The sequence below is a fragment of the Petaurus breviceps genome, unplaced genomic scaffold (genome assembly GCF_028583685.1).
Source record: "Petaurus breviceps papuanus isolate PSGF00001 unplaced genomic scaffold, PetGlider_PUasm1.0 37, whole genome shotgun sequence".
NCBI lineage: Eukaryota > Metazoa > Chordata > Mammalia > Diprotodontia > Petauridae > Petaurus > Petaurus breviceps.
The window spans coordinates 67,225,727-67,237,853 of NW_027186296.1; the positions used below are offsets into that span (position 1 = coordinate 67,225,727).

The 12,127-nt window shown below is 37.6% G+C and overlaps 1 protein-coding gene and 1 long non-coding RNA gene across 2 annotated transcripts in view; one reads left to right on the forward strand and one right to left on the reverse strand.

Annotated features, from left to right (window-relative positions):
* RASGRF1 (Ras protein specific guanine nucleotide releasing factor 1) overlaps positions 1-12,127 on the reverse strand; it is a 220,297-nt gene that overhangs the window by 68,135 nt on the left and 140,035 nt on the right. The window contains exons 11-12 of the mRNA XM_069098666.1: positions 9,407-9,470; positions 5,397-5,533 (exon numbers count right to left, since the gene is read on the reverse strand). Coding sequence (XP_068954767.1) covers positions 5,397-5,533; positions 9,407-9,470 — 201 coding nt within the window. The remainder of the gene's footprint in view (positions 1-5,396; positions 5,534-9,406; positions 9,471-12,127) is intronic.
* The window catches only part of LOC138169312 (uncharacterized), a 62,060-nt gene that overhangs the window by 10,952 nt on the left and 38,981 nt on the right, over positions 1-12,127 (forward strand). The gene's annotated exons all lie outside the window — the stretch shown is intronic.

Here is a 12,127-nt window from a genome sequence, read left to right on the forward strand (position 1 = left end):
TACTGTAGGGAGTTTTGAAGGGATGGAGGAATTCTAAGAAGTAGAGGTGAAGAATAGGTACATTATAGGCCCAGGGTACATCTTGGCATCTTGGGAGCTGGAATGCTGTATGTATACAAGGGAAAAGCAAATTGGCCAGTTTGATTGAAACACAGTGACATGAGAGGAATAATGTGAAATCACTCTGTTGAGGAAATAAGAAGCCAGATTGAAGAGCTGCCAAATGGAGGAGTTTATATTTTATCTTAGAGGTGAAAGGGAGACATTAAAGTATCTTGGGCAGAGGAATGACATGAACAGACCTATGCTTTAGGAATATCAATTTGGTAGCTATTTGGATTGGAAAAGGACAGGATGGAATCATGGAAATCAGTTAGGAGGCTTTTGTAATATTCATGCAAGAAGTGATGAGAGGCATCTGACTGAATGCAGAGGATGAGTCAGAGAGAAGAGTTGAGAATGACTCCAAATTTGCAAACTGGAGTAGTAACTTGAAGGATAGTGAGATTCTTGACATAAATAGAGAAGTCAGGAAGAAAGGTATGTTTAGGGGCAGACACAATGAATTATCTTTTGGAAATGTTGTTTGAGAAATCACATTTTTTTCCCACTGGTTTTTAACTTAAATTTAATATTTCCTTCAATAATGAATGTCAGCAATAATAAGTATGTTGGGGCCTATATGCTTCACTATATTGCCAAAGGGATACATGACACAGAAAAAGTGAAGAAGCTCTGGATTGGTGGGAGAGGGGAAATTGGTCTGAGCAGAGAAGAAAAGGTTTGGAATGTTGTGGGAAGTATGAAGGAGAATTGATCAGAGAAAAGTCAAAGGAATGAAAAGAATAAAAGTATACAAATATTGGTTATTTTAAACTATGGAAGAAAGGGCAATGAGGAGAAATACTAGTAATAATTCAGAAGATTTTAGTTATTGGAATGGGTGAAATTAACTTTTGTTTATATTAGCCACAATTTAACAAATATAGGCAAAGTGTGAATCAAAGGTATGGCAAAAAAGTCTATATGGAAGATTTATAAGCCTTATCTGTTGACTTATTTTAAACAGTGTTTTAAAGGAAAGAGTTGACCACAGAATCAATGATTTTTCAAGTACTCTAATGGTTAAGAAAGATGCTATAGCCTTACAAGGTTAATATTTTAGCCTTTACAAGGTTCCTTAAATAAGGTTCCTTACCTAGCTCCAAAATTTGAATGAGTGACAAGAATAATCAAGAGAGAATCAGCCTGGTCTAGTGGAAGGAACCCCGAACTGGGAATTCAGTATCTTAGGATCTCCTCAGCTCTGCACCTATCTCACCTTGGTGCTTACTTGCTCATGAGTAAATGAGAAACAGTATTTACTTAACTAGGTTTTAAGGGCTCAGTGCTTAAAATCATAGATTCTCTGCATCCTGATTGGGATAATGGGCTGGCAGCAGGAGGTGGAAGATGTCTTGTGCTGGTACAGATAGAAGCGGTTACTTTGGGACAGATGGAAGATGCCTAGCCTGGCCTCAAGCAGTCTTTCCTCAGGAAAAATACTTCAATGAGCAGTAGATGGAAAGCTTAGGATACTAAAGCACCTGAGGAGGATGGCTATGAGGCAGATGCAGGAAGTGGCAAATTCCCTGCATAGATGAAAGTCTCCGGCCTGACCCCAGCAGCCTCAAGGGACACAGGTCAGACAATTTTCCTAAACTTTTAAAGGTATTTTTTTTTTTTTTGCTGTTGAAACAGTAGTTAGCAGCCAGTAAGAGTAAATATTTCCCTGAGGGTACCCAACTTGCTACTTGGCCATCATTTATTCACTGGTAGGGTCTGGTATATTTATTTTAATCTTCTTCCATCAGAGAGAGATACATACACACACACATATACATGTGTGTGCGTGTGTATTTCTCACAGCAGACTTAGAACCCAATGGACATTAAATAATAGAATGGATTTGGCCAATATGGTCAATCACCATTGATTGGCTATCAATTTGATTTGTCTGGGTATATGACAATTGAATTGATTGGACAGTGGTTTGAAATGATTATTAAGCTAGTCGATGGAGAAACATATTGGTCAACTTGGCTGTAACTCAATGTGCTTGGTAATTTGGGAGAGATGACATATTGTAATGACATCCTGGGTACTATTTGTATCCAGAACAGCCTTGGACTGATAAGGGATAAGTCCAGACTGAGAGCTTGTCTGGACCAAACGTTCCCAGGCACGTGAGATTTAGAGATGGAAGGGGCCTTATGCAGCATCAGAATTTATTTTACCTTTATTTTACCAATGAGGAAACAGGCTTAGAAAGAGTAGATATATTGCTCAAGTACACATAGTATCTAAGAGCCAATATGCAAATCCAGGCCTTCTGACTCCATATTCAATGCTCTTTTTATTATACCTTATGGATACTGGGCCAGGGGAAAGAGAATGCTTAAATGAAATAGCATACATAAAACTCTTTGCAAATCTTAAAGCATTATATTAATGCTATTATTAGTAGTAGTAAAATATTATTAGTAACAATATTAGGCAGCTAAGTGGTACAGTGGATAGAGTAGTAGACCTGGAATTAGAAAGACCTAGAGAAGATGAACTCTTGTAGTCGGATGAGCCCAAGGCCTGGTCTGACTTGCCAGAAGACATGGACCTTGAGGGAGTTGCTTGGAAAATGTAGAACTGAGGTGAAGGGGAAATGCCTATTCACCCAGGTTTTAATGTGTTAGTCCATGTAACTAAGTGTTATATAAGAATGAGGCTGAATGGGATGCTTGGCCTTCTAGATGGCTTTTAGGCGGTCATTAAGAACTGTGCTCTGTAGACTTTGTTTTCTAGGAGTAATATGAATATGTTAGAGCTGTAAATGAGTTCTAATCTGTATTGGTAGAGGGAGTACACTCAAAAGAATAGGATAAGGGATTCATCAAAGTATCAATATTTAAAATCAATAACATAGATAAGATTAAAATAAGTCCTAGGAATAATACTATTTCTTTTGAGTCACATTTGCATTTCTATCCTGGAAGAAAGTTTTTTTTTCCTTTCATGGGACTAAATTCTCTGATTTCAGACTCCTTAGTGTCTAATGATCTGAATTAAGAGGTCTAACAAATTACTAAGGATGAATCTATAGCTTCCTAAGGAAATAAACCTACAGGCAGAGAGTCAGGCTCAGGGACTACAAGGAGGAGGTTCAGTAACATTGACCAGGTATGCTTTGTTATAAATACCTGATGTTCTTGGCTCCACTGCAAAATGGACACACAGAGATTTAGACAAACGTGCATATTTGCTCACATTTCTAAGCTCCATTTTACCAGTGCAATGTAACTTTGACCCCTTAGCTCTCACTTGCATATGATTGAAGAAAAGGGTTGATAGCTAGAATTTAGAAGTTAGGTACTTAAAATCAGGTGGTCAAATGGGAAAGGTAGGTTTTGGTTACTCTGAGAGGATCACTGTAAAGTCAATTGCTACTGCTTATTGCTTGAATACTTGTGGGCCTGACAATCCACGGAATTCCCAGCTAAATTTGCAGTAACTAAAACTTAAATTCAATAAACATGAATTACATATCTACTATATGCACAGCACTGTGCTAGGTTCTGGGGATGGAAAAACAAACCAAAAGACCTCCTTGTCCTCAAGGAGCTTGCATTTTACATGAAGAGGTTGAATATATTGTCTATAAAGCTACATATGTGTCATATTTCGTATATATGTACACATATATACATATATAAATTTGTCTATATGTCTAAATATCTATATAGATGTAGATATTTAGCATTTTATAAAAGAATATTATGACTATAGCCTAGACAAATACCCCAACTGACTCTCTTCCCAACATCCCTTCTTATCTTGCTTAATCTGTCCCCAACTCCCAAGATTAGTCCCTAAAGAGCAAATTGAGAATTAATTTTAAGACACATTTATTTGCTTAAGCAATTTTGGTATGTAAGTAAGGCACTATAAGCACAGAACTGGCAACCACATGAACTTCTGGTCCTGAACTCTGTTTTTTCTCTGTGGGAATTTGGCTTCTTTTAAACACGTTGCTATGCTTCTACAAGGGTGTCATAATCTATATTAACACTAACTGCATAAATTCCACCAGATGTCTGTAACACTTAATGGCAGGTAGGCAGCCAGGCAGGCAGCCAGGTACAAATTTGAATAGAAGGCTTTAATAATAGCCTCTCTTGCTTAACATAGTCATTCATTTTTTTCCTCTAGCCTTTCAGGAACTTGTGATCCTGCAAATAATTATTAACTCTTTATCTTCTTAAGCAAATCTAACAATGTGCTTCCTGGAACATAGTAGGGTTTATGTTTCTTGATTGATCAGTGATACTGACCCAAAAGGCATATGCTTTTTTTTTTTTTTTTACAGTAGTGGTGTATTTGTATCAATTCATCCTCTTCTGCCTGCTCTCTCTTGAGAGCATACATTTGTTAAGGATTTGAAGTACCTGTTGTGGTACTGAACTAAGCAAAGTTAATTGACCCTTTTGTGAACCAAGTCTGGCAGGGTTTTTCAGGTAGTTGTTACACCTGTTCCACATCTTGTTGGATTTAACTTCCACACTTAATATCTTCTAGCTCTAATTGGGTGTGGTTTTGAGTCTATTTAGAAAATGTTACTTCATTCTGATTATTGAATGATGCAATCTTTTTATTAGCAACTTTTATGACCTAAAAGTCCTAGGTCTTCTAAATTGGACTTTAATCTGATAAATTCTTAAGACTAAAACTAAAACCTTGGTGTTCTTCAGTAATTCAGGCATGTCCAATTCTTCTTGACCTCGAGGACAACCAAAGCACAACCAATCCTGTTCATGGAGTTTTCTTCCAAAGATACTAAAGTGGTTTGCCATTTCCTTCTCTAGGGGATTAAAGCAAACAGAGGTTAAGTGACTTGCTTAAGATCACACAGCTAGTAAGTGTCTGGGACCTGATTTAAACTCACTGTCTTCCTGACTCCTGACTCAGTACTCTATCTGCTAAGCCACCTAGCTACCTCCAAGGCTAAATCACTACTTTAGGTAATTGATGTTATGGATTTCTTGAGTTTTGTGACAGATTTTTTTGAGACTTGAAGTAACTTGCTCAGACTAATTTGCCTATATTATTCTGCATTTATATCTTCAGTTATTTTGCTTTATTGTTTTTCATGTAAACATAGGGGATAGGGAAGCTTATCTTATCATCAAGATCCACAAAGCTGGCCAATATTTCCATCTCTGTCTGTCCTGGTAGATGTTTGCTCTTTCACTTTTTGCAATTAACTAAAGGGTAAATAGAGAAAGTCCCATATTATCCACCTTCAGCAAACCAAACCCTTGAGCCCTTCAGAGGAAGTTTCACTTTTTCTTCAGATTTCTTCTTACCTGACTAATGTCACTTGTCCAGGCAGCTTTCTCTTGTCGGGAGGAGGCCACAAGGATGACAGTGAAAGACGGAGAATCTTTTGGCTCCACCACAATCTTAAAATCCAAGTGGTCTATATCTTGTCCAGAGGCTTTATCTTTAGAATTCAAAAGAGATTATACTTACAGACCAAAATGTTTTTCCTCCTCTCTTTTCTAGAATACTTTCTAATGATATCATAGATGCTACATTTTTAGATACATTAACTTAAACATTTTGCACAACACTTTAATAGCAAGTTTGACTATTTATTATTTTTCCTAGTCATCTCTAAATTGGGGAATCATTTATTTTACAGATGGGAAAGGGGTGAATAATGTCAATAAAATCAAATCTACTCAGTTCGACTGAACTAAAAATCAAGTATCTCTTCTGTGAAAGATACTGTGTTAGGTTCTAGGATACACAGAGAAAAACTACCTTGTAGTTTATTTTTTATTGATGTATACAACATGTATACAAGTAAGTAGAAGATATATGCAAAGTAATACAGGGAAAGCAATTTCAAAAGGGAAGGAGAGCTAACAATTGGGGGAAACCATCAAAGGACCACTATGGGGGTGGGGGAGACACCTGAATTGGGTTTTGAAGGAAGGTAGGAATTCTATGAAGCAGAGGTAAGGAAGGAGTACATTCTAGGCATGGGGGTCCACCTGTGAAAAGGCATATAAGATGCAGCAATGAAATGTACCCTGGGAAGGGTTAGCAAGCCAGGCTAAGCATTGTGGCCTGTACATTTGTGTAAAAGTTAGCCAGAACTTTGGGATTCATTTTGTATTCATTCATTTTATGTATGGTTCTCTTTCTGTCTCTCTTTCCTTCTATCTCTCTCTTTCTCTCTGTCTTTCTCTCTATCTCTTCCACCTTCTCTCTGTCTCTCCTTGTCTCTCATCTCTCCCCCCCTCTCTCTTTTTTTCTTTTCTTCTCTCAGTTTCTGTCTCTGTTTTCTCTCTCCCTTCTCTCCTCCCCACTCTGTCTTTTTCTCCTTCATCTCTCTCCTCTCACATCTGTCTCTGCTTCTCTGTTTCCCTTCCTCCTGCACACATGCCCCATACACATGCATTTCCCCTTTTGGTTCATCTGCCCCTCCCTCCCCCATCCCTAAACGCTTCTTCTGAGACCAAAGGGAAGTTTGATAGATGTCAGAATGTCTGCTTTTTTGTGGTTTTGTCTGGAATGTTTTAAATTCAAGCTTTTTGAAGGGATACGAAATCCATAGCATTTTTATCTTATTAAATACTGAAACTACTCTTACATTCTTGAATGCCTCATTTCAAGAGATGAAAGCATCACAAAAGGCACCATTATCATTTTGTCTAGTTCATAATGGAGGCGTGACACCTAGATTCTAGTATTGGCTCCACCACTCACTAGCTGGATGACCTTGGGTACTCATTTTTATCTCTCTAGGCTTCAATTTCCTTATTTATGAAACACAGAGGTTGGACCAGAAGATTTCCTGTTAGTGTCTTTCCTTTGCATTTTAAAAAGGGGGAACATTCCTTTGGTTTTTGTTTTTCATCTTGACCCCATGGAACTCCCAGTGTGGGAATTCTCTTCACCAGTGCATATCTGTATTGTTTGGCCATTTTCCAGTCATGTCTGACTCTGTCATTTGGGGTTTTCTTGGCAAAGATACTAGAGTGGTTTGCCATTTCCTTCTCCAACTCATTTTACAGATAAGGAAACTGAGGCAAACAGTATTAAATGACCTGTCCAGGGCCACACAGCTAGTTTTGTATCTGAGATTGAATTTAAACTCAGTTCTTCCTGACTCCAGGCCCAGGGCTCTACCCACTATGCTCCCCTAGCTGCCCTTCTAGTGTAACATACCTTCTCTCAAACCTTTTGAGAAGTAAAGTGACTTATTCTACATCAGATTGGCAGGAAGTTTAGAGATCTTGGAGAGGCTCTGGGTTGAGAGACTATGTCTTATGTAAACAGCTAAATGTTATAACAGTGTCCCAGGATATAGAGAAATAGTGTTCATATGTGGTGTACTAGAGAACCGACCTCAAAGCCAGGAAAACCCTGGTTCAAGTACCACCCTTGACATACCCTGACTTTGTGAGCCTGGGCACAGAGCTCAGTGCCAATCTCTCAGTACTTTAGCCAACTCTCTAGGCTTGTAAACTTTGGAGGAGTGCTGATCTATTTTAGTAGAAGGAGTTTCCTTGCCTGGTAGTTTGCTATACTAGTGAAATCACAGGCCTAGTCTTTATCTCTATAACACAAACACTGCATTCAGTAAAATCACAGAATTGTAGGGTTGAGAGTTGGAAGTAGTCTTAATGGTCATCTTATTTAACCCCTATCTGAAAGTCTTTACTATAACATTCTTGAAAAATAGTTATCCAGTCTCTTCTTGAAGACCTCCAGTGGCAGAGAACTCACTACGTACCCCTATTCCATTTTTGGATAGCTTTAATTGTTAGGAATTTTTTTTTTGTTGACATCAAGTCTAAACTGATCTATTATGGCTTCTGGTTCCATCCTCTGTGTCCCAAAACAAGTCTACAAGATGGTAATGAACTGCATAGTAATCTGTGGTCACACACCCAGGGCAAGAATGCAATGGATAGTATCCAGGATCCTTTGGTTTTTATAAGAAGTATAAACATTCCTTGACTGTTGCTATTTTATTCCATTTTCTCTAAAAGATTAGAACATTTAGGAAAATAACCATTTCTATGTCACAATCTCCACAGATCCCAAATGGATTCCTTTTGGTACATCCTCATTCTTCATTACAAGATGTCCAAAAAGATGCACTGGTTCATATGAAGTGATAGGTACAGAAGTTAGATAATTCAAAGTTTGTTTCAGGTTTATGAATCTAGAAATCTCTGTGAATACTTTGGCTATTAAAACAAATGAAAGGACAGAGTGAACTCCAATGGGAGTCTCCTTGGGGAAGGAGCTGCAGAAATTAAAGTTCCATTTGAACACACTCGTAATAAGACTAATGCCCTTGATGGACATAAGGTGCAGCTTTTAAGCCCTAACTCCCTTGCTTTAGCTCCACTTCTCAAGCTTCACTGTTCTAATCTAAGGGAGGTGCCATATTACCTCTGCTTCCTTTTGATAGAGTTTTAAGCTAGGATTTCACCAGAGGGGAAGGGAGAAGGGTTCCTTGGAAAATTCTTCACTATAGCTAAGAGGGCCAGCATTTACTTCCTCTCTGACTTGGGAATATGGGCACATGACCATGGTTATATGATTTGGGTCCCCCCAAATTAATTTAGGATACAGGAAGATAAACTTGGGATCCAGGCACTGTACCTTCATTACTTAATCTGTAAAAAGGAGGGGAGGAGAAGTAAGAATGTTTATTATTTCTGTCCCTTCCAATTCAATTAATTTCCCAAGCACTTATTAGAAATCTACTGTGTTCTAGGCACTGTGGTACAATGAAAAAAAAATAGCTCATTCCTATTACATTTTAGCTAGAATAAATAATAGTGTCAAGTCCTTTGACTGGTATGTTAGAGAGTCTAGATCACTTTTTAAACAAATTAGATGCCTGTCTCTATATGGTAAGTCAGTGTGTGCAGAGGAATCGGAATCTGGGTTCCAATCTTAACTTTGCCACTTCAGGACCTTTGTGATCTTGGTCATGTCACTTAACTTCTTTAGTATTCATTTTCCACACCTGTAAATTGAGGGGGTTTGGCTGGATGGTCCCTCAATTCACTTCCAGCTCTAAATCTAAACTTCTATAGCCAGGGAGAGGTGTGTTTTTTCAATGCTTTTTGTTTTACACTCACCAAAAACCATTACTTCAAACTGAGTAGCCTCCTATCTAGGGCTAGGGGGAACATTCCTTTGGTTTTTGTTTTTCATCTTGACCCCATGATTCCATTGGCATATGGAACTCCCAGTGTGGGAATTCTCTTCACCAGTGCATATCTGTATTGTTTGGCCATTTTCCGTGGGGTTGGTTATTTTTGAAGGAATATGAAATACTTACTTTCCTCATCTGTACTTTCTTGCTCTTCCATCAAGGTACAGTCTATGAGTGAGATCACTCCATTCTGAAAAACAGCAGCATGTGGATTAACTTGAATCTCAAGTTTCAATATGTTATTTTCTAGTTTTCAAAATTTTTTGGAATATCTGGCAAAATGCCTTTTACCTCTTGTATCTGAGGTGGTATGACATATGATATATATGATATACGATATATCATATATAATGCCAAAAGAGGACTCTAGAGATCTGGGTTCAAGGCATGAATACATCCCCAGCTAGTTTTGTAATATTAGGAAAATCACTTCCCTTCCTCTGAGTGTTGGTTACTCTATGTCTAAAATAAATTGAACTAGGGGGCGGCTAGGTGGCGTGGTGAATAGAACACTGGCTCTGGAGTCAAGAGGACTTGAGTTCAAATCTGGCCTCAGACACTTAACACAAAAACTAGCCTTGTGACCTCAGGCAAGTCACTTAACCCCAATTGCCCTCCAAAAAGCAAAAAAACAAACAAACAACAACAAAAAACCGAACTGCATAATCTCCCAGTTTTCTTTTAGTTCTTTATCTTATGATATTATCCTAGTGAGCTATATCTTTATAGATATGCCATTTAATAGACTTAAACAAATAAAACTAATTTCTACAAATAACTAAAATAGAAATGTGACCTACAGTGAAATCAAGTAAAGAGGGTCATATAGAAGTCTAGGCTGCTAATTATAGGTTTTAAAATGCCCTTAGTAAATTCCCCTTTATACTTCAGAAGACTCATGTTTTCATCCATATGGATATGCCTTGCACCTGTTTAGATGGAAACACTGCCATGTTTTATCTAGTAAGCCAGTTCATGAATTTCTGTGCTTCTTTTTCCCAAAATAACTACTTGATGGTCAATATTTTGGTCATGAGCCTTTCTGCATTTAGTTTGGCTCTTGGGTGACAGGTACTAATTTACACTAATTAGTGTAAATAATGGCTCACCTTGAACTGGCCTCATAATTTGATTTTGAATTGTGTATTTGTGTTGGCTTGGAAGCAATGTCTATAGTTTATGCAGTTGTTCAAATAGTGTGAATTCACGTATATGTGACTAGTTCAGGAGATTAATTATTTATAATAATTGGGACCAAATTGTAGACAATTTGTTGCTAGTTCTGAACTTTAAGCTTTTTTTTTTTAAGCATGGTAATACCTGTCAGAGTGTGTGCTCTTCAGGGGTAAATTTTGAAGACCCAACATCACCTCTATGACATTTTGAGGTATCAGAGAAGAATTTTTGCAGCTAACAACTCTTTTTTTAATGCCAGTGGTAAAAAACCCCCAAAACCAAAAACTAGCACTCATGTCACAGGTTTTCCATCTTATAATAGAGAAGTATACATATACATACATGTGTGTATGTGAGTGTGTACATATGGAGAAACAGAGAGAGCATGAGAGAGCACTATAATGAATAGCACTCTGTTCATAAAATCACAAGACCTGAGTTTAAATCCTACCTTAGACAATCACTAGTTTTGTGATCTTGGGCAAACCATAGACTCTCTAAATCTCAGTTTGCTCACCTGGAACTAGGTCAAAGAGGATGGAATCCTTCCTGCAACATTTCTAGTCCAACTCCCTAAGGACCACCAAACCTTTCTATCAATCATGCAACTGAATTCTCTCATGTGTTATTTTTTCCATTTAAAATGTTCTTTGAGAGTAGGGCCTGACTTACTTTTAAGTTGGTATTCTAAGCATTTAGCACAGTGTTTGGGGGATAATAAGCACTTAATGAATACTTTTCCATTCCATTCTCTTCTCCTCCATTTATAAAATGGAGATGCTGCCAGTAATATTTACTTCACAGGAGTGTTGCAAGGCTCAAATGGGTTAATGTATGTGAAGTGCTTTTTAAGCCTTAAAGTGACATGTCACCTATTATGATTATGGGTTATTATGTTTTCATCTTTGCAAGTTTTTTTTTTTTAATTTAAGGTTTTCATTCCCACTTACTTCCAAAAAGCTTATCTTAATAAGCTATTAAGTTTAGGGAGCTGCAGATTGACTCTTATTAGGTAAAAGCCAAGTAATAATGAGCCCTGTAATATACAGCAGAGGTTCGACTGCATTTTAAGAAATAGCCAAGAAAGGTTATAGAAGTATAGATTATAAGTAGTAAGAGACCTTAGAGGTCACCTAATACAACCTTCCTCCCAATGGAGGAAACTTCTGTGTAACATCCATAGCAGATCTTTAGTAATTAAAATTTAAAAGTCAATAAACCATGAAAGATTTACTTGATGTGCATTTCATGCTCAGATTTGTTGAAAATGGATAATTTGATATTTGGAAATTGTTAGTTTCCCTCATGCAACTAATAAGCTAATTTGTCGATAAATTAATACAAGCAGCAAAATCCCTGTAGTCAACCGCTCAAACCAATGGCTCTCTGCCATATAATGCATGATATTTCAGCCCAGTAATTTAGTGACAGTAATGAGCTGCTCCACTGAGATTCTGGCTCAATTAAGGCAACCTTCCTATCCCCAAGTGGAAGTCTTAGGAAGGGACTGGTGAATGTTGTTGTGTTTAAAAATGAAATCCAGTTAATCAGCTTCCTGTGCTTGTAGTAATGCTTTTGACCAAGGTGTGCCAGTGAAAATTTGTCATTTTACTGTGAGAGAGAGAGAGAGAGAGAGAGAGAGAGAGAGAGAGAGAGAGAGAGAGAGAGAGA